The sequence below is a fragment of the Acomys minous genome (assembly GCF_964271855.1).
Source record: "Acomys minous genome assembly, chromosome: 1".
NCBI classification, from domain to species: Eukaryota; Metazoa; Chordata; class Mammalia; order Rodentia; family Muridae; genus Acomys; species Acomys minous.
In genome coordinates this window covers 120605758-120632741 of record NC_140483.1, presented here as the reverse complement: position 1 = coordinate 120632741, position 26984 = coordinate 120605758, and the positions used below count along the sequence as shown (strand labels likewise).

At 46.2% G+C, this 26984-nt stretch overlaps 1 protein-coding gene across 4 annotated transcripts; it reads left to right on the top strand.

Annotated features, from left to right (window-relative positions):
* Nucleotides 1–2910: 2910 nt before the first annotated feature.
* NDUFAF6 (NADH:ubiquinone oxidoreductase complex assembly factor 6) lies at nucleotides 2911–26083 on the top strand. 4 transcript variants are annotated; one of them, XM_084798981.1, is made up of 10 exons: nucleotides 3033–3153; nucleotides 4786–4930; nucleotides 6520–6623; nucleotides 7469–7591; nucleotides 11082–11138; nucleotides 14777–14879; nucleotides 15935–16068; nucleotides 17896–17997; nucleotides 22044–22100; nucleotides 25936–26083. In XM_084798981.1, the coding sequence occupies exons 3-10, from the start codon at nucleotides 6603–6605 to the stop codon at nucleotides 26062–26064; spliced, it is 726 nt and encodes a 241-aa protein (XP_084655107.1). In that variant the 5' UTR covers nucleotides 3033–3153; nucleotides 4786–4930; nucleotides 6520–6602; the 3' UTR covers nucleotides 26065–26083. The 4 variants fall into 4 exon arrangements, with proteins under 4 accessions (XP_084655105.1, XP_084655106.1, XP_084655107.1 ...); XM_084798979.1 differs by lacking the exon at nucleotides 4786–4930 and having other exon boundaries at nucleotides 2911–3153; nucleotides 6520–6619; XM_084798980.1 differs by lacking the exon at nucleotides 4786–4930 and having other exon boundaries at nucleotides 3013–3153.
* Nucleotides 26084–26984: the final 901 nt, after the last annotated feature.

The following is a 26984-nucleotide window of genomic DNA, read 5'->3' as shown; positions in this document are numbered from 1 at the left end:
TGATCACATGGCCCCTACTCAGTCCTTAACAGGAACTGGCTCCTGTACTAAGGGCCTTCGCACCTGCGGCTCTCTCTGGTGGCACAGTCTACTCAGTCTTTGCCTGGCAGTAAACTATAAAAATGAAGGAGATGGAAATAAAATTTAAAAAAAAGGAGAGATGGTGGAGATGTTGTACAAGGCACAAGTTTATTTCCATCAGCTATTGCCAGACGTCTAGTGCTGAGCAAATTACTTAACCTTCCTCCGCCTTGTTTGCTTCTTTGATAGACTGTAGGTGAGGTGGGCCTAGGAGGCTGAGGCAGGAAGAACCCAAGTGTGAGGCCTGTCTGGGGTCCAAGGCCAGCCTGCACAACTTAGTGACACTTATCTCAAAGTAAAAATAAACAAATAAGCAAATGCAGATGGCATTAGTGGTTATTCCCACGTCTAGCTGAAAGCCTTGGGTTCAACATCCAGTATCGCAGTAACTTAAAACAATCCAAAAGCCAGGCTTGATGGTGCATGCTTATCGCTGTGCTACGCAGGCAGTGACAGACCGAAAGGGGCCATGTAGCAAGACCGAGCCTTAAGAAACAAAAATAAGTAGAATTTTAAAAGGAGATGACAGTAGTGTCAGCGCGGTGCTAGTCGTAGCCGTGTTGTAGTGTCTGTGCTGGGGACACACCAGCCACTCTTCTCATTGCTGTGGTGACATATCCACCATGCACCATAGGAACCAGCCTAAAGGAGGGGACGGTTATTCTGGTTCATGATCACCCTCATCGTGGGAACGCTTGCCCACTATTAGTATTAGTCTTGGTTTTAATGGATGACAAGAGTTCTCAGTGGCTGGGCACAGCAACAGCTGGGAGGCAGAGGCACCTCACACATATCTGTGAGTTTGATATCTGGTCTACACAGCGAGCTCCATGGCTACATGGTGAGACTCTGTCTCAGAGGACAAGGCAGAGGAGGACACAGAGCGCTTGTTAATCCTGGCCTTATACCTGCTAAGCCAGTGTGCACAGTACAGTAGATGCTTAATAAATATCTTGAAACGAACAAAATAATAGTGTAAAAATGTACGTGATGGCAGGGCGGTAGTCGTGTACGCCTTTAATCTCAGCACTCTGGATGCCGAGGCAGGCTGAGCTCTGAGTTTGAGGCCAACCTGGTCTACAAAGGTAGTCTAGGACAGCCAAGGCTACACAGAGAAACCCTGTCTCAAAAAAACCAAAAAATCAAAACAAAATGTATGTGATGACATTAAACTAATGAAGTAACATCGGACAGACTATATAAAAAAACCAAATAAGTCTATGCATAAAAAAGGAAAATATCTGTCGGGCATGGTGGCACTCACCTTTAAACTTGAACTCCTTATTGCCTACTTGTACACAAGTGGTGCGATTAGAAATGAGAGCCACCACAGCTTCCTTAGTGAGGAAATCCATTTTCCTGGGCTTTATATATGAATAATAATAAAAAACCATGTAAGACAAGATGGAACTGGAGGGCTGGCTCACTGGTTGAGAGCACTTCCTGCCTCCTATAGGATGCTCTGTTTGCTACATCACCTTGGGTGGCTTACTGCCAGCACCTCCAGCACCAGGGGATTTGATGCTCTCTGCTGGACACCGTGGGAAGCCCTCCACACACATGACATATAATCATATAATCATGCAAAAAGAAAAAGAAATCTTTAAAGGGTGTAGGTATTGTCAAGATGGCTCAGTGTGTAAAGGCCCTGGTTACCAAGCCTAAAAATCAGAGTTCTATTCATGTTATCCACGTGGTGGAAGTGTAAGGACCAGATAAACACCATTTTGAAAAGGAAACTCCATTTTGTGTTAAACCTAGGCAAGTGCTGAAACACAGATTCCAGAAAAACCACAAACTAGTCTAAACAGAAAAATATTCCTGGGGCTGGAGAGATGGCTCAGGGGTTAAGAGCACTGGCTGCTCTTCCATGGGACCCAGGTTCAATTCCCAGCATCCAGATGGTAGCTCACAACTGTCTGTAAGATCTGACACCATCACAGAGACAGAAATACACGCAGGTAAAACACCAATGCACATTAAATAAAAATAAGTACTTTTTTTTTTTTAAAGAAAAACATTCCCTAGCAACACAATCAGCTCACCTTGGGAAAGTCCAAATACACTCTCTGCTGACCAGCAGGTGGTCTGGCACAGAGCAGCAACCAATAAGAAGCCAGGTGAAAGTTCCTAATGCCCCCATGACTGCTTCAACCTATCTTTCTATAGGCCAACTTGGCCCTACAACTATTACCCAACCACGAAACACCAAGGCTTGTAACTCCCTGCTTGCAGCTTTTCTTCCCAAATGTTATCCAATCATATGCTGTAAAACCCATTTCTTTGTCTAAAACCTATTAAAAACCCGTCTCAATTGAGACTCAGGGCCGCTTCCCTACCTCTGCTGTGTCGTGCATTGGAGGGGTGTCCAGGGTTCCAACCTGCAGTAAAGACTTCCTTACCATTGCATTTGGACTCAGCTCTTGGGTGGTCTGTTCCGGGAGTCTCTCAAAATTTGGGCATAACAGAAGGGTACACACACACACACACACACACACACACACACACACACACACACACACACAGAGTTGTGTTTTGTTTTTCCTAGAAAGAGGGTCTTCTGATGATCCCTACATCAGAACCCCCCCAAAATGTTAGATCTCAGTATTGAGGAAATAAATTTCTGTTGACATTAAGGAAAACAAACAAACGAAGACTGGAGCTCTTGTGACAAGATAACTTGACTCTTGGCATGAGGAATGACAAACTCATTTTTTGTTTTGTTTTGCTCTGTGTAGCTTTGCCTTGTAGGCACGAGGGTGGACGCTGGAGAGGACAGCCAAATCACCCACGAGCGGAACCACAGCGACACCTGGCTCCGGTCTGAGTGGCGGGGGCGTGGCCTCGGGGTCGGAGGGCGCGCGGAGCGGGTGTCATGGCGACCTCCATGCTGGGTTCCGTCCCCGGCCCAAGGCCGTTCGGCTTGGCCGGCTTGCTCCGTCGCCAGCCGCCTCGGGATGAGTGGGAACGTGTGCGGCGGCTCCCGGGGCCCTCGGCAGTGCGGCGCAGCGTGGCGGCGGCCAGCGGCACGGGCGTCCCGGGTTCCGATCACTACTGCCTAGAGCTGCTGAGGTGAGCCGCGGCCGCCCCCGGGGATGTCCCCGCGAGCCCCGAGCCTAGGGGGCAGGAGGTGGTGCCGAGCCCCGAGCCTGGGGGACGGGGGTGCTGAGCCCTGAGACAGGAGGATCGGGCATGCTGAGCCCCGAGCCGGGGTGCTGAGCCCTGAGACAGGGGGATCGGGCATGCTGAGCCCCGAGCCGGGGTGCTGAGCCCTGAGACAGGGGGATCCGGCATGCTGAGCCCCGAGCCGGGGTGCTGAGCCCTGAGACAGGAGGATCGGGCATGCTGAGCCCCGAGCCGGGGTGCTGAGCCCTGAGACAGGGGGATCGGGCATGCTGAGCCCCGAGCCGGGGTGCTGAGCCCTGAGACAGGGGGATCGGGCATGCTGAGCACCGAGCCGGGGTGCTGAGCTCTGAGACGGGGGATCGGGCATGCTGAGCACCGAGCCTGGGGGACAGGGGTCCTGAGCCCTGAGACAGGGGGATCGGGCATGCTGAGCCCTGAGCCGGGGTGCTGAGCCCTGAGACAGGGGGATCGGGCATGCTGAGCCCCGAGCCGGGGTGCTGAGCCCTGAGACAGGGGGATCCGGCATGCTGAGCCCCGAGGCTGGGAGCCCGGGTGCTGAGCCCCGAGAGTAGGTGTTCTGCTGAGTTCCGTGCGGGTAATTGGAGAGGCGGGCAGCCACCCTGTTGCCGTAGCCACAAAATCCTGGCAGGATTTCTTCCTCTGCTCAACACGTCACCCTGCCTGAACCCTAATTTTATGGGACCCTGCAACCTTTGCACGCATAACAGTTTTTGGTTTGGTATGGTTTGGTTTCGAGACAGTGTTTTTCTGTGTAGCCTTGGCTGTCAGGGATTCGGTTTGTAGACCAGGCTGGCCTCCAACTCACAGCGATCCTCCTGCCTCTGCCTCCCTGAGTGATGGGATTACAAGCGTGGGCTTGTGTAGCACTTTTTATTCATTGACAGCTAGTGACTTTTAATACCTGTTTAGTGACTGGGTTCTGTGTGCTCTGTCTGCACTATTAAAAGTAGTTTACAGAGCCTTTGGATTTAGCTCCGTTGGTAGAGTGTTTGCCTAGAGTGCTCTAGGGTTAGATCAACAGCATTTCACACCCCTGACCCATCTTCTTGGGGGCGGGAGCGGGGCGTCTGTTCAAGGTTTGGCTATAAACCAGCCTTATGAAACTACTTAATCATTGTGTACGAAAATAAATTCCAAAGCCACTTATTTAATGCTCCTTACAAGTTGCGACTCCCGTCAAGGGTTGTAAGAATTAGAGCATTTAGGAGCTGGAGAGATGAGATAGCAGCTAAGAGCACAGACTGATCTGGAGGATCCAGGTTCGATTCCCAGCATCCACATGAGAGCCAACTCTCTCTTCTGGCGCTCTTGGGCACTAGGTAGGCACGTGGTGCATAGACATATGTGTAGGCCAAGCACTCATGCACATAAAAATAAATGCACTTTAAAAAAAATAAGCTTTAATAATTAGAGCATTTATATCAATGCCTGGCACGTAGTTAGGTTATTATCATATTTAATAGACGGTCACACTTCGTGTCATATAAAAGGAACAAGGGTTTTGCCTGAGATTTCTAGACCAGTCTCCTGACTTGTGTTTTGTCCACCTGGTAACAGGCAAGAGTTCTGGGAGTTCCTCCTCAGACATAGGTGGAAGTGTGGGCGTGGGCCTTGGAATTGAGCCCTGTGAACATCTGTGGATTAATAACATCCACCCTCTACACCCCTGCGTTTTGCCCTGCAGTGCCAACGGTAGTACCTGGTATGGTTTTTTTGTTTGTGTGTTTGTTTTGACAGACAACCATGGTTGGCTGTGTAGACCAGGTTGGCCTGGAACTCAGATCTTCTGGCCTCTGCTTCCCAAGTACCAAGATTAAAGAAAGGTCTGGCCGGGCATGGTGGCGCAGGCCTTTAATCCCAGCACATAGGAGGCAGAGGCAGGCGGATCGGTGTGAGTTCGAGGCCAGCCTGGTCTACAAAGTGAGTCCAGGACAGCCAAGGCTACACAGACAGACCCTGTCTCAAAAAACAAACAAAACAAAAAAAATAAAAATAAAAATAAAAAATAAAATAAAGAAAGGTCTGTGTCACTAGCTTTTGTTGTTGTTGTTGTTTTTTATTTTTGTTTGGTTTGGTTTTTTGGAACAGGGTTTCTCTGTTTAGCCTTGGCCATCCCGGACTTGCTTTTGTTGACCAGGCTGGCCTTGAACTTGTATTTTTTATTTTTAAAGATGTGTTTTTGTTTTATGTGTATGAGTGTTTTGCCTGTGTGTATGTATGTATGTATGTATGTATGTATGTATGTATGTATGTATGTATGTACACTGTGTGCATGCCTGATACCACAGATAGGCCCCCTGGAACAGTTGTTAGCCAGGGTGATGTTGGGAATCAAACCAGGGCCCTGTGGAGGAGCAGTTAGTGCTCTTAATTGCTCAGGCATTTCCAGCCCTACTATCTGGTTTTTAAATACCTGCTTTCAAGGGCTTCTAAGAATTACTAAAATAACTAAATTACCATAGATTTGACTAGGGAAGTAAATCCAGAAAATGCATTTGCTTCCCAGTTTGGCAGGTGCTGGGGTTCTCCCCGCATCAAGGCTGAGTTTACAGCTTTGCCTGTGCCCTACCCTGTGTGGTTGCTATGCTTGCTCTATGGTGCTGGAGACTGAGCTCAGGGCCTGGTGATGCTGGGCAAGCTCTGAGCTACACAGTAGCCATTGTGTTTCTTTTTTTCTTTTGTTTACTTTTTTTTTTTTTTGAGACAGGGTTTCTCTGTGTAGCCCTGACTGTCCTGGACTCGCTTTGTAAACCAGGCTGGCCTAGAATTCACAAAGATCCACCTGCGTCTGCCTCCCTGAGTGCTGGGATTGAAAACATACATTACCATGCCTGGCTTGCTTTCTTCTTTTGTTGCTCATAATTTTATTTGTTTATTTGTTTGTTTGTTTATTTATTTATTTGATTTCTCGAGACAGGGTTTCCCTGTGTAGCCTTGGCTATCCTGGACTCACTTTGTAGACCAGGCTGGCCTCGAACTCATAGCCATCCACCTGCCTCTGCCTCTGCCTCTGGAATGCTTGTTGCTCATTTTAATTCTTATAAAAGCAAAATATACTGAAGCAATTACAAGTGCTTTGTAAATAAAAATAAAATAATAAAGATTTTCCTTTTAATATGTTTGGGATGAGAAGCAGATTTTTTTTTAAAGAGAAATATTTATATAACTTAAGAACTGAGAACTACTGTGATCCAAAGCTTCATCAGTTGCCGTTGACTCTTATCCGTAATGTGTGTGCAGTTTGGAGACAGAAGACTGACTGCCTTTTTCTTTTGTTTCTGTTTGTTGTAGGAGGCGGGATTATGAGAGTTACCTGTGTTCCCTGCTGTTCCCTGCAAACTGTCGGAGCTCTGCTTCTGCACTGAGGGCTTTCAATGTGGAGCTGGCTCAGGCTGGTATTAAAATGACCTAAAATGCTGTGTCAGGATGGCTGGAGGATGTGCTTAATACTGAACAGAATGGAGTAGCCAGCTGTGATGGCACACTCCTGTGATCCCAGCACTCGAGGGGCAGAGGCAGGTGGATCAATGTGAGTTCGAGGCCAGCATGGATTACAGACAAAGTCCAGGACAGCCAAGGCCACACAGAGAAACCCTGTCTTGAAAAAAACCAAACCAAAACAAAAAAAGAAATAGAGTAATTCATGTTAGATGTTCTTAAAGTCGTTGCTAGTGGTTTCTTTCCCTTGCTAACTACTTAGGCGTGAGCCACCACACCTGGCTCATAAAATAATGTATTTATTTTCATGCTAATAAAAGATATTGAGGAGTAGCATCAAGGGGACAGTGCTTACAGTCAGTTTTATACTTTATGTTGGCTCTGAAAAAATATAGTCATGTATTGGTCACCATAAGAATTACCATAGAGAAGGATGGGGAGATGGCTCAGCGGTTAGGAGCACGGTCTGCTCTTCCAGAGGTCTTGAGTTCCATTCCCAGCAACCACATGGTGGCTCACAACCATCTATAATGAGATCTGGTGACTTCTTCTGGTGTGCAGGTGCACACCCAGACAGAACTCTGTATACATAATAAATAAATAAATAAATCTTAAAAAAAAAAAAAAAAAAGAATGGTACAGAACAGTTTGATTAATTCAGAGGTCCCCTCGTAATACTTGGTTTTCAGACAGTATGTTGTCTTTATTTGTTTGTTTCTATTTTGAGGTTCCCAATCAGACAGACAAGTACTGCACCATGGAGCTATGTCTCCAGCCTAGAGGTTTTAAACTCTGTTTACAGGTTAAGGACTCTGTGTCTGAGAAAACCATAGGACTGATGCGGATGCAGTTCTGGAGAAAAGCCGTGGAAGATATATACCACGACAACCCACCACACCAGCCTGTGGCCACTGAGCTCTGGAAGGTAAAAAAAATTATATATACACATAAACACATACATACATACATACATACATTTTTTTGTTTTTGGTTTTGTTTGTTTGTTTGTTTGTTTGTTTTGAGACAGGGTTTCTCTGTGTAGCCTTGGCTATCCTGGACTTGCTTTGTAGACCAGGCTGGCCTCAAACTCACGGTGATCCACCTGCCTCTGCCTCTTGAGTGCTGGGATTACAGGCGTGTGCTCTGAGCCCTGCTGCATGTACTGCTTTAATATACAGGAATTCATTTGAGCCTACTCCCTGGTGGATGTAGTTCCTGTTTGGTGATGGTACCGTGGGCTCAGCCCTGAACTTTCTTGGGCTCCTTTAGTGGTCTGAGCTGTCTTGTCAGCTGCATTAGTTACTCGCCACCTTCCTGGAGCAAAAGGAAGGAGGAGGTATTGAACTCAGGTGGACAGGCTTGCTCGGCAGGACCTTTTACCTTGCTGATAAAAAGCATCTTGCTGGCCTGGTATTTTGTTTGTCTCTTTCTTTCTTTTTCTTTTATTTTTTTAAGTGGAAAAGGGAATTTTGCCTGTGTATTACAAACTGTTTATGCATTTTCTACATGTCTGTTTTCAGAATAGAAACTGCCAGTTTGATGCAGTGGTAGGAACGTGTCCGTTCTGTCTGCACAGCATCCCTTTTGCCAGTTCTGATCTAGCCCAAGAGGAGGAAAGCAATAATCTTTTGTGCGAGGAGATTTTCTCTCAGTTTATCTGCAGAATGTGTGTCACTGCTCTTTAAAAGAGCAGCAGGGAAAGCCAGGCAGGTGGTGGTCATGCACGCCTTTCATCCCAGCACACGGAGGCAGAGGCAGGATTTCCAAGTTTGAGGCCAGCCTGGTCTACAGAGCAAGTGCTAGGACAGCCAAAGCTGCACAGAGAAACCCTGTCTCAGGACAAAAGGGGGAAAAAGCAGCAGGTAAGGGCTTCCCAACCAAGCCTTGCAACCTGACTTTAGTCCATGCAAGCTCAGTTGAGTTGCCTCCTTCAGTTTGGGCTGTGGGTGTTCTTGTGGGGCAATGTCCTGATTGCTAATGATTTTAGAGGGCCAGCCCACTGTGGGCAGCACCATCCCTAGGCAGGCGGTTCTGGGCTTTACTAAGAAAGCCAGCTGACGACTGGGCATGGTGGCGCATGCCTTTAATCCCAGCACTTGGGAGGCAGAGGCAGGAGGATCTCTGTGAGTTCAAGGCCAGCTTGGTCTACAAAGAGAGTCCAGGACATCCAGGGCTAAATAGAGGGACCGTGTCTAGAAGGGGGGGGGGGGGGGAAGCCAGATGAGCAGAAGCCAGTGAGCAAGCTGAGAGCATTATATCTCTGTGGTTCTGCTTCAACTTCCTGCCTTGCCTTGGTGATGGGCTGTGATCTGGAAGTGTAAGCCACTGAACCTTTTCCACCTTAAGTTTCTTTTGGTCAGAGTATTTTATTATCACCATGACAGAAAGCAAACCAAAACAACCCTTGAACTGTATCCCCAGTCCTGATTAAACATTTACAAGTGTTGGCCGGGCATGGTGGCGCACACCTTTAATCCCAGCGCTCGGGAGGCAGAGGCAGGCGCATGGATGTGAGCTCAAGACCAGCCTGTTCTACAAAGTGAGTCCAGGACAGCGGAGGCTACACAGAGAGACCCTGTTTTGAAAGACCCAAAACACAAAAGCAAAAATTTACAAGTGTCTCTCTTCTTCTCTTGCATTCTCCACCTTTATCCTTCCCGTTGTCTCTCCTTTTCCCTCCTTTTTAATATGTTCACATACAGACACATGTGTGGTTTGTATGTCTGTATATACATTCACACAAATACTTTTCTCTAGCTCATTTGTTGTCTTACATCATTTCCATAATCTAAGTATTTTGGGACTTCCAAGAATGGAATCTTTTCCAGCTGAGCGTAGCAGTACTTACTCTAATCCCAGCGCTCGGGAGGCAGGAGAACCTGAAGTTCCAGCCTCGGCTGTGTGACAAGACTCCATCTCAAAAGAAAACATGCACCAGGTGTGGTGGCTCATGCCTGTAATCCCAGCACTCGGGAGGCAGAGGCAGGCGGATCTCTGAGTTCGAGGCCAGCCTGGTCTACAAAGTGAGTCCAAGACAGCCAAGGGTACACAGAGAAACCCTGTCTAAAAAAACAACAACAAAAAAGAAAACATGCACTCTCCCCCAAATCTAGAGACAAATCTCTCATATAGTTAGAACAGCTTGTAAATTCAGTAAATTTACTTGCACACCCCACCCCATATCTAACTATCGCCAGGATGGCTTGGAATTCACCATGTTCGCCAGGCTGGCCTAAAACTTATAGCAATCCTCCTGCCTCGGTATCTCACATGCTGCAGTTACAGATGTGCTTCGTCACACCCCCAAGTGACATGGACTTCTTTTGGGGTTTTTTGGTACTGAGGACTAAAGCTAGGACTTGGCACACACTTGGCAAGCACTCTACCAATGGGCTTACAGCCCCGCCCACAGTCAGCATTTTCTTAACAAGCATAGTGGGTCCTAACTTGTTTTTTCCTCTCTGGACATTCATTTTTGGTTTGCCTAATATTTTCTCATTAGATATAGGGTATAAATTATTGGCTAGAGTACTTAATAGGAAATATATCATTCTCAAGGTGTCACTTCTGGAGGGACACTTGTCCACCCCACCTTCATTGGCACTGAAGTCTGTCAATCAATCAATCAATCAATCAATCAACCAGTCATCTACCTACCTAGCTACTCAGGCTCTGACTCTATAGCTCAGACTTGAACTTATGATGATTCTTCTCCCTCAGATTCTGGAGTGCTGGGGGGAGTGTGTGGGACCATGCCCTGTGGTTCTCGGGGTTGTAGGCATTCTTCATTTTTTTGGGAAGTGTTTATTTTTGCTAGTGAGACTCCATGTGCTGTGAGGGAAAGATTCAAAATAGTATCTGAGCACCAAAGTCAGCTGCGGCCACCAGCAGCCCACAGCTGCTTTCATTTAAATGTGGCGCCTGGATATGGAAGGGTGAGAGGGAAGAAAGGAGAGAAAACCTTTTTTTTTTTTTCTGTCCTAGAACTTTGTAGACCAGGCTGGCCTCGAATTCAGAAATATGCCTGCCTCTGCCTCCCAAGTACTGGGATTAAAGGCGTGAGCCACCACCGCCCAACTGTAATTATATTTTAATATCAAAAACAAAGAACCTAGTATTCAAAAGAAAGAAAGAAAGGAAGAAAGGAAGAAAGAAAGGAAGTAGACTCATTAGAGGTGCAGCAGTACAGCCGGAAGGAAGGCGTGGAAAGCCTTACAGAGTCGCTTTACTTGGAAAGGCCTGACGTGTGTTCTGGGACAACTGCCTCTCTCCTGATGTCTCTTCGGCACAGCTGCCTCTCTAGAGAGTTGCAGCAAGTGCGCCTTACCCATCTTTGCATTGCTTAGTGTGTTTTGTTCTGTCTAGAGAAATCATTTCTAGTACCTTCTCAAATGTACAACACTCTTGTTTTTTAGGCTGTCAAGAGACATAACCTAACTAAAAGATGGCTTATGAGAATCATTGATGAAAGGGTAAGTTGGAATTATCCGAGTCTTAAATTCTTTTCCCTTTTTAATCTCTAGGTTAGTTGTTCATGGAGGAAAAGTTTTGCATGCTTATTAATCTCTTGGAGGAAGGAAAGTTAGAGAACAAAGGTATTTTATCCATAATTACCTCTCTGTGCTATACTTGTCACTCCCACTCCCTACCTTGAGTCAGAAACCAGCACCTAGACAGAAGACCAGCACCTATGACGTGTGTGTGTGTGTGTGTTATTACAGACATAGGCTACAGTGTCCAGATATCCAATAATATTTCATGTATATTCTAATTCTCTTCATTAACTTCCTTAACTTTTTTAAAAGGTAAACCCTAGGGCTGGAGAGATGGCTCAGCAGTTTAGAGCACTGGCTGCTCATCCAGAAAACCTGGGTTCAATTCCCAGCACCCACACGGCAGCTGACAGCTGTCTATAACTTCTGTTCCAGGGGATCCAATACCCTCTCACAGATACAGGTCCAGTCAAAACACCAATGTACACCCTAGTTATGTGATTTGACCAGTACATGCATATGTATCTTTTGTTTTTTTCTTTCCAAGAGAGGGTTTCTCTGTGTAGCCATGCATGTCCTGGACTCTCTTTGTAGACCAGGCTGGCCTCGAACTCACAGTGATTGCCTGCCTCTGCCTCCAGGGTGCTGGGGTTAAAGGCGTGCGCCACTGTGCCCAGCTACCCTAAAATATTTTGACACAGGACCTCACTAGCAGTCTAATTATCCCTGAACTCGTAGCAGTCTCCTGTGTGCTGGGTTACAGGAGTGTGCCTTCATGCTCAGCCCAAACATTTAGGGTCTGGAGGGAGGCTAATTAAAGGACTTAAGTTTTTTTTTTTTTAAGACCAGGTCTCATGTAGACAGCTAGTTCTGGAACTGAGGGTGATCTTGAACAGCAAATCATCCTGTTTTACCTCTGGAGTGCAGGTCACAGGTGTTCCAGCACGCCCAGCTTGCTCAAACAGTGTACAGGTTTGCAGCAGCCCTTATCTAAGTTTCACCTTCTTTGTCATGGTCTCCTCCTCCTCCTCCTCCAATCAGTAAGTTGTTTATAGAAAAATATAGCTGTAAGCCGGCCGTGGTGACGTATGCCTTTAATCCCAGCACTCGGGAGGCAGAGGCAGGCGGGATCACTGTGAGTTTGAGGCCAGCCTGGTCTACAAAGTGAGTCCAGGACAGCCAAGGCTACACAGAGAAACCCTGCCTTGAACCCCCCCTAACTATATATATAGTATATAATATGTATATATGTGTATATATGTGTGTGTGTGTGTGTATGTGTGTGTGTGTATACATCTGTAGTAATCAAACCATGGTATTGGTATAGGATGGTCACGCAGATCAGTGGTACAGAAACAGAGTCCAGGCAGGCAGGCTCAGCAAGTACTTGCTGCAGAAGCCTCGTGACCTAAATTTGACCCCTTGAGCCCACAAGGTAGCAATAGAGAACTGACTTCCCAGAGTTGTCCTCTGACCTCTACATGTCCACATGGAACAGCTACACCCGCCCTCATATATGTAGACATCAATTAATTAATTACAAAAAATTAAAAGCAAGCCAGGTGGTGGTGGTACATGCCTTTAATTCCAGCAGGCAGAGGCAGACAGGTCTCTGAGTTGAGGCCAGCCTGGTCTGCGGAGTGATTCCAGGACAGCCAGGGCTGCATAGTAAGACCCTGTCTTGAAAAACCAAAAAATAAGAATATAAAGCAGATATAATCCATACATTTATAGTCAGCTGAGAGATAAGAGTATCTGGACGATTCAGTGGGAAAGGTTTTCAACAGGTGGTGCTGGGACCACAGGGCACACATCTACAAAAGAAGGAATCCACCTAGGTTTGTGGTGCAGGTCCCTAACTCCAGCACTTGGTATGTAAGGGCAAGAGTTCAAGGCCATGCTTAGGCACATTCATAGTTAGAAGGCAGCTTGGGTTCCTGAGACCTTGTCTCAGAGATAGAAGTAAGTAAATACACAGACTGAGTCAGGACGCTGGCCCACACTGACTTATGAAAGTCAGCAGTGTAGTTTGATGGCCCATGGAGACCCAAGAAACAAACACTGTTTGGAGGAAACACTGATGTAGACTGTAAATCTTTGTGATTTGAAGTTTGGTGATGGCTTCTTAAATATGGTATCAAAAACACGTAATAAAAAAGAGGTAAGTTAAAATTCCTTACAGCTAAAAGCTTCAAAAGGTTGAAACCTAGAAGAACGGGAAATGCGCTGTCAGTTACTTACCTAGTAAATACCTAATATCTAAAGTATATCGGGAACTCTGAGCTCAACAATAAAACACCCTCCTACACATTTCTGTACAGAAGATGCACACATGACCAATAACAACCTGGGAAAGTGAAGCACCCATGCCCGAGGGGTTTGTGCATTCACACTGTTGCCGAGCCTTATTTTATGAGGTGATTTGTCAGCATACATATAAAACTTTGATGGGAGAACTATTCTTGTTTTTTGGGACAGGTTCTTGTGTAGCCCTGGCTGGCCTGGCATTTGTTAGAATTTTTTAAAAAATATGTTGAATGAAAAATATATGTAAAATATTTTGTTTTATATGTATGAACGTTTTGTACAGCATATGCAGGTGTGCCTGAGGAGGTCAGAGGGTATTGGATCCCCTGACATGCTAAGAACAGAACCTGGGGTCTCTGCAAGAACAGCAATTAATCTTAACCACAGTCCCATGTCTAGCTATATATACATATATTTCTTAAATTTTTAAAAATTTATTTTTAGCCGGGCGTGGTGGCACACACCTTTAATCCCAGCACTCGGGAGGCAGAGGCAGGCGGATCGCTGTGAGTTCGAGGCCAGCCTGGTCTACAAAGTGAGTCTAGGACAGCCAAGGCTACACAGAGAAACCTTGTCTCGAAAACCAAAAAATAAAAATTTATTTTTAGGACCGGGCGTGGTGGCGCACACCTTTAATCCCAGCACTTGGGAGGCAGAGGCAGGTGGATCACTGTGAGTTTGAGGCCAGCCTGGTCTACAAAGTGACTCCAGGACAGCCAAGGCTAACACAGAACACAGAGAGATCCTGTCTCAAAAAAAAAATTTTTTTTTATTTAGGGGTATGTGTGTATGTGTGTGTGTGTGTGTGTGTGTATGCCACATGTATAGAGGTGTTTCTTGGAAGCCAGAAGAGGGTGTCAGATCCCCTGGAGCTAGAGTTACAGGCATTTATGAAATACCTGATGTGGTTGCTGGGAATTGAACTCAAGTCCTCTGCAAGAGCAGCCAGTGCTCTTAACCACTGAGCCATCTCTCCAGCCCACCTAGCTATATTTTAATTTTAATTTTTCACTAGACAAATCTGTTAAGTAATATTCTTATTTATTTTGGGAGGAAAAAGCACTTTTGGGGCTGGAGAGATGGCTCAGTGGGTAAGAGCACTGGCTGCTCTCCTAGAGGACCAGGGCTCAATTCCCAGCATCCACGTGGCAATCACAGCTGTCTGTAATCCAGCTCTAGGGCTTCTGACACCCTCACACAGACAGATGTGCAGGCAAAACACCAATGAGCAGAAGACAAAATATAAAAAATAGCACTTTTATTATAAAAAATAATTCATTTCATTTCATTTGCATTTTCTTTGACTTCAGGAAAAAAATCTGGATGACAAAGCATATCGCAGTATCCAGGAACTTGAAAATTATGCCGAGAACACGCAGAGTTCTCTTCTTTACCTGACACTGGAGGTGCTGGGTGAGTTGCTTTTCTACTTTCCACCTCTGATTGCACTTTGAATTTTTTCTTTGTGTTGTTCATACAGTAACACATTTCTCCCATTTGAGACAAGGTTTCACTGTGTGGCGTAGGCTGGTCTTGAGCTAGAGGCAACTCTTCTGCCTCAGCCTCCCCAAACGTGTTGATTACAAGCCTGCACTATGGTGTCTTGCTGCAACGCTTGTGTATTTATTCTTCAGACAGGCTCTCATGCTATAACCCTGGCTGGCCTGGAACTCAGCATGTAGACCAAGCTGTTCTTGAACTTACTGAAATCTGCCTGCTGAGGCCATCAGCCAACTTTTGTTTTTAATAGGAAGAAAAGCGAACGTCTCTATTATTTGTGCATTTATATTTCTTCCAGAATGCAGACGCGTCCAACTGCTCAGACTCTCAGAGAGGCAGTAGGTGCTCATGGGAGTGCTGTGGGTGATACTGGTGCTGCCCACGGTTTCCCGTTTACCCAGCACCTCCTTTAATTCTCTCCCATGGTGGCAGGGGGAAGGGGGACCAGAATAAAAATACACTTAAAATTTTTATGAGATTTTTCTTTCTCCTCTTCTTTAAAAGCATTGGAAGGGTGCTTTCTTGTGGCCTTTTTCTAAGCTGGTGGCACCTTACTGAAGAAGGAAATTATTGGGGCGGAGGACAACATTACCTCATTTAAAGAGGGTGGTCTGACTTGATGTCACCCCCAGGTTACAGCCCCTGTTGCATGCTCCAGGCCTGCATGGCTGCATCCTAAAAGTAAGGTTGTTTGAAATTGCTTAGAGGGAAGAAATGAGAAACACTTGTAGCATTTTCTGATTAATGCTGAGGTGTGTTCTTGGTGTGCTAAAGCTGGAATTAGCAAGCGGAGTTTTCCAGCAGGAAGATCCCTGGCACCCAGTTTCCCTCCTAAATCCTATTTTCCAGCTGTCAAGCAGGATGAATACCTTTCCTGGGTTCAGATGATGTCATGCGCTGTTTCTCTTGATTTGTTTTGCTTCGAGGACAATGGAGCATGACACCCTGTTTGGTGTCTGTAATTGTAGGCGTGAAGGATCTTCATGCAGATCATGCTGCAAGCCACATCGGGAAGGCGCAAGGCATTGTCACGTGCTTGAGAGCAACGCCCTATCACAGTAGCAGGAGAAGAGTGTTCCTGCCCATGGATGTCTGTGTGCAGGTGGGCCGTAACCTGCCAGCGCTCCCCTGGGGACACCAGGAGGGCGGCTGCTCTTTGTTTTGTTTAGTTTGTTCGCGGCTGGTTGAAGATGAGGCACATCGCTTCTTGCCCTTGCCCTGGTCAGAGATGGACCCTTACATGTCAGGCACATAGGTGTCTGGAGGGGCTGCAGTAAGAGGGCCTGGTACCCTGCAGGTCCATGCCGATGACTGACTCCTGTCGGTGGTTGTAGTAACCTCACCTGCCCATTTGTTATTTTATATTATTGGTAGGAATTTTTTTGGTGGATTTTGTTTTGGGGAGGACAAGGTCTCTGGTAGCTCAGACTGAACTCTTGACTCTTTATGTAGCTTAGGGTGACCTTGAACTTCTGATCTTCCTGTCTCCACAAACACTGGCGTTACGGGCATTGGCACCTCACCCAGCTGGAATATGTCTTGTAAAAATGTTTATCCGAAGCTGGGTGAGGTGGCGCGTGCCTTTGATCCCAGCACTAGGGAGGCAGAGGCAGGAGGATCACCATGATCCAGTTGGTCTACAAAGTGAGTCCAGAACAGCCAAGGCTACACAGAGAAACCCTGTCTTGAAAAAAAAAACCAAAATGTTAATCAGAGCTGGGGAGTGGTGGCACATGCCTTCAATTCCAGAATCTTTGGCTTTGAGGCCAGCCTGGTCTACAGAGCAAATTCCAGGACAGCCAGGGCTACACAGAGAAAACCTGTCTTTAAAAAAAAAAAACAGAAAAAAAAAAGTTTATCAGAAATAGGTTCTTTATTCTCTGCCCCTTTAAATAACCCCCCCCCCTCCTCCCCACCAACAGGGTTTCTCTGTGTACCCTGGCTGTCTTGGATTTGGCTTTGTAGACCAGGCTGGCCTTGAACTCACAGAGATACTCCTGCCTCTGCCTCCCAAAGTGCTGGGATTAAAAGCGTGTGCCACCATGCCTGGCAAACATTTTAAAAATATTTATATTTATTGATGTGTATGTATGTATGTGTGAATATGTACGTGCACATGGATGCTTGCGAAGGCCAGAAGAGAGTCTAGGGTCCTCTGAAGCAAGAGTTTCTGAGACTCCAGATGTGGGTGGTAAGAACAGAACCTGAGTCCTCTGCAAAAGCAGCAAGTGCTCTTCAGTGTTGAGCCATCTCTCCAGCCCCCCTTTTAATCTTTCTGTATTTTGTTATGTTTTCTCTCTCTGCGTACATCACACACACTGAATTAGTTGGGTTTTTCTAGAGAAACAGACCTAGTAGAATGCATATATATCCCAGAGGGGGCTTATGACATTGGTTTGCATCATGGACACTGAGTAGTCCAACAATGGCTGCCTGCACACTGGAGAAGATGAGGACCTAGTCAGTCCCCATGGCTGGGGAGTCCCAGCCTGGCACTGAAGGCCTGGAGAGCTGCAGGTCTTTAGTGCGCATCTCAAGTCCAGAGACACTGGCCTCCAGTGTCAGGGAGGCATGGCAGCACCGTGGCAGAACTCAGCAGCAGCAGCAGTGGTAGATGCACTCACCAGCAAGGAGCAAAGGTGGCAGGCAAAAACAGAAACTACTTTTCATTCAAACACCCATCTGCAAGACCATCTTCCCCACCTTAGCTAATCCTTCAGGGGAACACCCTCAGAGGCCCAGCTACAGGCATGTCTTAGTTGATTATATAGCCAATCAAGCTGACAAGCAAGATTGAGCCTCGCATACTCCCCTACACACAAATTTTAAAAAGGCCTTTATCCTATATATGCTGTCTGCCTGCTGTTCACTTAAACAATATTGGTTTTAAATGTGCATATATATTCCTCACATTATGTTTTCCTCACAGCATGGTGTTTCACAAGAGGACTTCCTTCGGAGGAACCAAGATAAAAACATGAGAGATGTGGTTTATGACATTGCCAGCCAGGCACACTTGCACCTAAAGCATGTGAGTAGCCTCTTCCCAGTCACTTAGGCAGTTATCACTGCCAGATAGGGCTGTCTCCATGGCAGCTATGGATTAACATGTATGACAGCATTTCTATAGTTTATTATGGCCTCTTATTTTGGCAGTTTTTGTTCCATTGTTCTTTGGATTCCAGGGTTTACCTCAGGGACTATTGACAACTTTTCTACTCTAGAAAAATCCCTTTCCACGCTCAGCTGAGGGACAGACACACACTTCTGTGAGTGAAGCGCCTCAGCTTTCTCACATGAGCTCCTCTGCTCATCCACAGACTGTGCCTCCTCCCCTCCTAGACCCCATCTGCAGCTGGTGGGTCTCAGTTGCTCTGTTAATGCTCTGGCTTGTTGCTGCTGCAGCTGAATTCACAGCTGGGCTTACATCTGGCTTACAGCTGAATTTACAGCTGGGTTCACAGCTGGGCTTACATCTGGCTTACAGCTGAATTTACGGCTGAGTTTACAGCTGGGCTCACAGGCCCAGATTTCCTGGTTCCTATCCTGTGGGCGCGCACATCACCCGGACTTGTTCCTCCTGTTTAATTGTGTCCTAGACACTCCACTGGGACGATCCCTGGGAAGGAATCGCCACCTTTCCATATTTCAGTCATTTAACTCTTGCTCTTATTCCTTTTTGATATTTTTTCACCCTGAAATTTATTTTCATTTGACTCTGTGACAGCTGACTCCATTTTAGTGCTCTAAGCATTTGCTCCTGAGGAGGGGTTTGGAACTCACTGTAACGACCAAGCTAGCTTCAAATCACAAAGATCTGTCTACCTCCCCAAGCTTTAGGCCTCTCTCCTTGGAGATTGGTAGAGTAACCTAAACTGAGAAGTATAATTTCCAAAGTGTTTTGCTGATGTATTTGTTGTGGCTGGGCATAGTGGCCTACACCTTTGATCCTAGAGGCAGGTGGATCTCTGAGTTTGAAGCCAGCCTGGTCTACAGAGGGAGTTCCAGGATGGTAAGGGCTGTGCAGAGAAACCCTGTCTCAAAAATCTTAAAAAAAATAAAATAAAAATAAAAATTAAAAAAAGAGCAAAAAGCTGAAGAAAAATTAAATGAAACGATAATAAAATTAAAATATGTATTAGTTGTGGAATATGGAGAGTAAACCTTAAGGTCTTCGACATGCTAGGAAAGCTGCTACTGAGCTAGCATCCTTGGCCTCTGAGTGATTTTAAATAGTCAGGATTGAAAGCTGCTGGCTTATTGGTTGTATGAAGTCCAATCCTAGGAAATAGGTTTGGAGCAGCGGCTTGAAGAACCACCGTGGTTCTGGGTCTGCTGTCGTATGCCTCGAATCTCCACACCCAGGAGGCAGAGGCAGGCAGATCTCTGCGTTCAAGGCCAGCCTGGTCTACAAAGCAAGTCGGAGATAGCCAAAGCTATACAGATAAATCCTTCTTGGAAAAAAACAAGCAAACAAACAACAATTCCACCATGCCTCAGTTCCACATAACTAGGAGAATCATATTACCTCCTAGCTCAAAGAGTTAGATAAATGAGGTAACATACAAAGCTGCCGTGTAGTAAGTGCAATATAAGTTAAGTTTTTATCAGCACTGAGTAAAGCTGTAGCATTAGTACTGCGGTAGCAGGATTTTGCTCTTTATTGTGGGTAGGAATTTCGATTGTTCAATTCCCAGCACCCATGTGGCAGCTCACAACTGTCTGTAACTCCAAGATGTGACACCCTTATGCCAATGCACATACATTAAAATTAAATAAAATATTTAAATTAAAACAAAAAAGAAAAAACTAGAATCAGATGGTCTGTGCTGGCTCTGATGGAGGGCAACTACTGCTCACCAGGAATTCAGTGTTCATTGTGTCCAGCACCAGCAGGAAGGGTTAGCTAGCCTCAGTGGGAGGTCTCTGTAGGAGAGCAGTCTCAGGCCATAAACATCAGCACATCGTGTCAACATTTGAACACACAGCAGGGAAGGTTTGTCATTTCTCTGAGCCTGAGTCAGGAACTGCTTTGCCGTTTTAGTGGGTAGTGGTGGGGCTTGACATGGCTGTGCCTATGTTAGTAGTACCCAGGGCTTCCCACAAGTTAGAGCCACTTAGGGAAAGGAAAAGGGGCTATTTGGAGAGAGAGGCATTGGTATGTATACGCCCACACCCACAGTGGGTCTTGGTAACTGACTAACTATGGCAAGATGGAGAGGAGACAAGTCAAAGGCTGCACAGTGTGCTCACATGTAGGCCACACTGCTGCCACTCAGGGATGATTGGTGATGATCTTTGTTCTGGTTATAATTTAGGGAGATAGTGCAGAGGAATTTTAATCCAGCAACTTGGCTATTCAGACAAGAGGTCTGTGTGATCTGGCTGGAATCCAGATATGCTGTAGTATGCACCTTCAATCCCTCTGGCTGGAATATAGACCTGCTTTTATACACACCTTTAATCCCAAGCAATACCATCTAATTGAGGGACAGACAAAGTGACGAATCAGAGAAAGATTTGACAGAATGAATCAGAGATAGGATAGGCCCAGTGAGAAATTAGAGACAGAGACAGAGAGACAGAGGGAGACGAAACAGATGGGGACAGAGAGAGAGAGAGGCTGACTACCTAAGAGGAGCGCCGAGCGAGTTGGTCAAACAGTACAGTCAAGGTGTAGAGTACAGTACAGGAATACAGTAGAGTTCATGCAGTCAACACAGTATAATTTGGTGCACTTCAGCTGAGCTTGATAAAGTCAGTTCAGTTCGTAGAGTTCAGAGGCAGTTTTTCCCAAGCAAGGCAATTCAGTGAGAAGCAGAGAGAAGTCCATTTGAATAAGTCAGCTTGGAGAATAGTTTTGAGTCAGAACAGCTGAGTTGAACCAGCTAGCCAGAGTTCAGAAAGAACTGAAAAGGGTGAGTTTATCCAGCAATAAGTCTCTGATGCTGAAAACATTCTAGGCCTAGGTTAGCAACAGAGACTGGAAGCTGAAGCCTTCAAGGTGTGGGGTTGCAGAAGATTACATTGAACAGAGACTAGAACCTTCCAGGCCTGGGCCTAAGGGTAGTTAGAAGCACTCTGGGCTCAGCCCAAGCCATGTATTAGTAAAGCTTGCCATGGCTCTCATCTCATCCCCTCATCTGAGAAAATAAAAACATTTACAAGATGGCCTACTGGAGAGGATGCAGGATTGTGACTTTGGAAAGTCAGAGTCAGAGTCACCGTGTAAAAGGTTACTTACTGTCAAAGCTGTAAGTCTAGATGCTGCTGCTCAAGGAGATGCCTCTAGGTGAGGATGAGGGACAGGTGTGAGGCCGCATCCATTCATCAGCGAGGAGCCAGGGCCATTCTCAGGAAGAAGGTACAGGGCTGAGCAGGAGCACCGGCACCTGCACCCTGAGAGCAGAGAAGAAAGAGGCACCAACATTCCAGTGCTGCGCAGAGGCCAGGAAGAGGTGACCATTGGGTGTGGCCGTGGGTGACCTAGGAGCAATCTGAGTGTGCTGTTGGGTGTAACACTGTGGTGTACAGTCAGGAAGTGGATGCAGGATGTGCCCTCCTAATCTAAAACAATGTACAGCCTTGGTTACAAATGAAGACCTGGAAAGGTAAGTGGTTCATAGCCCGGAAGAGCCGGGAGTCAGGCTGAATTGAGCTTAGGGCTCAAATACAAAGACATTTGTGTTTCAGGAAGAAGAGCTGGTGCCTGATCACTAGGGATTTAATCCAGGGGAAAGGGAAATAGTGATGTAAAGACATAAATCATCTGTGTTGAGTGAATCAGAGGCAGGAATGCTAGCTGGAGGGTCATCTGTGCACCTGAACAGGAGACTGAGTTAGGAAGTGTTGGGATTGTTACCACAGTCAGGGAGTAGGGAAATGCCACAGCTAAGCCAAACCGAGGGTTTTCTATGACAGAGTTGTTTGCTTGGTCCCTGAGGCTTTGATGCTAGCCTTGGGCAGCCGGAGGTGAGCTGTTCTCTGGCTTCTGTGAGCTGCCCTTGTCCTGTCTCATCCTCAGCATGAGGCTGTTTCCGAAGCACTCCAACCCATTTCTTTCCTTCTCCCTTTAAGGCGAGGTCCTTCCACGGAAGCATTCCCTCAGAAGCGTTTCCTGCTTTTCTTCAGACGGTGAGTGCTTCAGCAAAGGCGGGGTGACTAGTGAGTGAGGAGGCTAGGCCCATTTCTTGTTTCTTTTTTCATTTTTTTCTTTGGTTTTTCAAGACAGGGTTTCTCTGTGTAGCCCTTCACTGTCCTGGACTCGCTTTGTAGACCAGGCTGGCCTCGAACTCACAGTGATCTGCCTGCCTCTGCCTCCCGAGTGCTGGGATTAAAGGCTGCGCCACCATGCCCAGCCATTTCTGGTTTCTGGTTTCTTATGAGAAGTCCCCAGTGCGCTTCTCTTGGTTCTGTTTCCCTACCACAGAATGGCTTGATTAGTCTGTGGTGGTGACATCTGCATTTCTATGCTGTCATTAGCATAGCCTCTGCGACCACGCTACATCGTGCTTACTCTACTCTGTCGCTTTCTAGCCATGGGGCCTTAATATCTATAATCCTCATGTTCCTCAGTTACACTCAATGAAATGGGAATTATAGAAGAAAGCCCCTTGTGGGAGTGTCTCCATGGTAACCTGACCATGGAGTCACACCGGCTCACAGGTCATTGTTGAGCTGGCTACATTGGAATAACCTGGAAACCTTGTGTATTAAGAAGTAGCTTCCTGGGCTTGGATTCCCTGCTGCAGGCCTGTGAGATGGCTCAGCAGGTAAAGGTGCTTCTTGTATAAGCCCGTTGATCTGAGCTGGACCCCTAGAAGGCACGCAGAGGTACGAGAGAACCAACCCACAAAGTTCTCAGCAGAGGGGTCAGGGTGGTGGCCAGGGAGTGAGTAGAGGAGCGTGTGGTGCCAGCTTGATCTGGATCATGGCGTAGTGAGAGAACTGACACCTCTGACCGCACACACACAGCTCGGCACGCTTGTGCACTCTTGGGATCACACACGTCATAGTGCACAGTAGAAATTAGAGTGAAATAAAGCTGGAGGCCTAATTAATTCCTGTTTGACCCGTACCCAGTCTTGTGCTGCAGAACTCCAGCGGGCACTGTGGATGTTGTCTGAGAAGGGCTTGTGGCCTCTCAGAATCATGGAGAGGGAAATGAAGTGACGTCTGGTGTTTCACAGAGTGGTGGCTGCTAAGGGCGGGCATGTAGCTCAGTTGGTAGAATGCCTGACTAGCTAAGCCAGCCTTCACGATCTGGGTCATGAATGTCATGAATTGTGGTCCTGCACACCTGTGAGGAATGACAGTGCTTGGGCGGCAGAAGTAGGAGGATTGGGAGTTCAAGGCCATCCTTGGCTACTAAGTTCAAGGCCAGCCTGGTCTACAAAGTAAGTCCAGGACAGTCAAGGCTACACAGAGAAACCCTGTCTGTAAAAAAACAAAAACAAAAACAAAACAACCAAACAACAACAAAAAACATCCAACAAAAATAAACAACAACAACAAAAAACCTAGTGAAATTTTATAAACTAGCCAAAACGACAACCAAATATTAAGGTATATTATGTATTTCCATCTTGCCTTCATCCTTACGTGATAGGTGATGGGTAATGGTGACTTTTTTAGGAACCCATGATTATTCTTTTTGTCCAAAAATCTTGTTTCCTACCAAGAACAAGGAGACCGACTAAACTTCAAAACATTTTTGTAAAGGTCAGCCTGAGGGACGGGAGAGATGTGCCGTGGTTAAGAGCACCTGCTGCTCTTGCAGAGGACCTGAGTTTAATTTCCAGCACCTGTGTCAGACAGCTCACACCCAGCCATAAATGCAGCTCAGGGGATGTGGCGCCCTTTGTGCCACTGCAGCTACTGTGTGGGTCCCCATAAATAAATAAGCAAATCTTTACAAATGAATGGTCAGCTCATAATAGCCAGAACCTGGAAACAGCCTAAGTGTCCCTCAGTAGAAGAATGGATAAAGAAACTGTGCTACATTTACACTATGGAATACTACTCAGCTATTAAAAACAAGGAATTCCCAAAATTTGTGGACAAATGGATGTAACTAGAAAGGATCATAATGAGTGAATTAACCCAGAAGCAGAAAGACTCACATGGTGTGTACTCACTTATATCTGGACACTAGGCCAAGGGGCAAGTCCCATGAAAGTCTTCACTTACCAGGAAAGTGGGTCAGAGGGGAGGACATCCTATTGGGATTCTAGGAGAGAGAAGTAGGGGAGAATGGGGAAATAGAAGGAACCAGAGGGTCCTAGAAATGGACAGATCGGTGCCCAGGGGTCCTGCTCAAACTATGGCACCAACCAAAGACAATACATGCAGTAAACATTGAACCCCTACTCAGATCTAGCCAAGGGACAGGACATTCTTTACAGTTGAGTGGAGAGCGGTGACTTTCATATGAACTCTGGTGCCCAGTATTTGACCACGTCCCCTTGATGGGGAGACCTGGTGGCACTCAGAGGAAGGATAGCAGGCTACCAAGATGAGACTTGGTAGCCTATGACCATATAGTGGGGGAGGAGGTCATAGACCTAGGGGAGGGGAATAGGGTGAAAGCAGGAAGGAGGGAGGAATGGGAGGATAGAAGGGATGGGATAACAATTTAAATGTAACATGAATAAATTAATAAAAAAATTCAATGCAAAGGAAAAAATAAAATAAAAATGAACAGTCAGTTTCATGACACACGGCATTTGGAGATGTTTCATTTTCCTTGGTTGTTTTTCTGTTTGTGGTGGTGTGCACTGTAATCCCACTACTCCAGAGGGTAGAAGAAGATGATTGTGTGCTTGGGGCTAGCCTGGGATACCTGGTGATAATTAATAATTATCTAATACAAAGTATTATCTAGTATCCAATACAAACTATTACAAAGAAGAAAAAAATTACTTAATTTTTGGCTTTGGTTTCAAACTCAGGCTCTCACACATGTTGGCCATTCGGCCTCCAACATTACCCCCCTAGGTGGGCATCTCTTTTTCTAATTCCTCAGAAGCCAGTAATATGGTCAGGTGAACAGTTTCTCCAATGCCCAGGCCTTGAGCAAAACATTATGTATATATCATATATATAATAATATACACACATACATATACGTATACATATATGTACACACACACATATAGTCAGAAGAGGTCATTCATAGTACTGGCTTTACTGTGTTATACCTTCTTGCTAGTTATACCTTTACTGTTGTAGATGCTTCTGGGAAGTGTCTTTATTTCCTCTGGAATTCTCTGGAAATTCTCGTTTTGGAGCACCGCTGATGACTCCAGTGACTCAAGCTCCAATCTTTAAGACATTTTCAAGATTTATTGATTTATTATTATGTATACAGTGTTTTGCCTGCATATACACCTGCAGGCCAGAAGACGGTATCAGATCACATTGCAGATGGCTGTGAACCGCCGTGTGGTTGCTGGGACTTGAACTCAGGATCTTTGGAAGAACAGGCAGCACTCTTAACCACTGAGCCATCTCTCCAGCCCCTTTAAGACATTTTCAACTTGCCCAGTTATGATGGTGCACAGCTTCAGTCCCAGCACTCAGGGGGCAGAGTCAGGAGGATCTCTGTGAATTCAAGGCTAGCCTGGTCTAGATAATGAGTTATAGGCCAGCTGGGGCTACATAAAGAGACTCTGGAGAAAAATTTTTTTCCTCATATAGTATCACCTCAAGAAACCAAAATAGCTTTAATACTTACACTCTTTCTTTGGAACAAGGTCTTACTGTGTAGCCCAGACTGGCCTTGATTCCATCCTCCTCCCCCAGTCTCCTCAGCACCCAGATCGCAGGCCTGAGCTGTCACCTCTACCTTTTTCATTGTTTTATTGAGGCAAGTTCTCACTCTGTGGCCCAAGTTGACCTATTTCTTCTTTAGGTTGTCTAGGAAATTTGGTCATTTTAAGATCTAGTGACCACTGTTTTCTTTTTCCAGGTTTCCCTAGAGGACTATTTAAAGAAAATCCAGCGAGTGGATTTTGATATATTCCATCCGTCTTTACAGCAGAAGAATGCGTTACTTCCGTTAGCTTTGTATATCCAATCATGGAGAAAAAGATACTAAAATGCTTTTGTGTTACTGATCCTGGCTTTTAGTTTATTGGTTTAAAAAATGTGTTTGGGTTCTTTAGAAGCAATAAGAGCTAATGCACGTGCGTGCTTGCGTGTGTGTGTGTGTGTGTGTGTGTGTGTGTGTGTGTGTGTGTGTGTGTGTGTACGTACACCTGGAGCTGACGGATTCTGCTAGGATGGCTGGCCAGACAATTTCTTGTGATCTTCCAGCTTCTGGCCCCCCAGTCCTGGGGTTAGGGGCTCTTTAGCTGCCCCCCAGCTTTTTATGTGGTCCTGGAATCTGAACTCAGGCTTCTTATTCACTGTTCCAAATACCAGTGTGTGTGTGTGTGTGTGTGTGTGTGTGTGTGTGTGTGTGTGTGTGTGCCTTTGTCAGTTTATTTGCAAGTACCCACAGAGGCCAGAGGGTGTCAGGTCCCCTGGAACTGGAGTCACAGGTGGGTGTGACCCACCTAATGTGGACACAGGAACTTCTATAAGAGCTCTTAGCCTCTGAGCCAGCATCCCAGTTCTGAGAGGTAACTTTCTACTTAAGGAGAGAAGGCATCATTGTTCAGGGTAGCTTACAGAGCAGCTGCAGAGCTGCAGTGGGACCGGATGCTGGAACCGTGCTGAGATCCTACCATCCTACCCTCCCTAGACGCGGCTGCTGAGCCAGGTGGGAGGGAGAGCCAGTCACCTCCCTGCCTTACTCCAGGGGATCTAATGGGGAAAAGACTTAGTAACATGAGAGCAGCCGAGGCTCAGATGCTCCGTTTAGCTGCAGAATGGATTTTTAGGGCATGAAAAAATGAACTCAAATCTAAGTGGTTATTGAGAGCTCTATAGTCCTAACTCTATTCTTTCATATAGTTTTTGGTTGTGAGCCTAGCCTTTAACAGCTGAGCCATCTCTCCAGCCATAATGCTAGTG

Coding starts and splice junctions, on each gene's coding strand:
- NDUFAF6 (XM_084798979.1), top strand. CDS start 2,957: ATGGCGACCTCCATGCTGGGTTCCGTCCCCGGCCCAAGGCCGTTCGGC. Junction 7,592..11,081: donor TGGCCACTGAGCTCTGGAAG/GTAAAAAAAATT, acceptor CTTGTTTTTTAG/GCTGTCAAGAGACATAACCT. Junction 16,069..17,895: donor CCATGGATGTCTGTGTGCAG/GTGGGCCGTAAC, acceptor TTTTCCTCACAG/CATGGTGTTTCACAAGAGGA.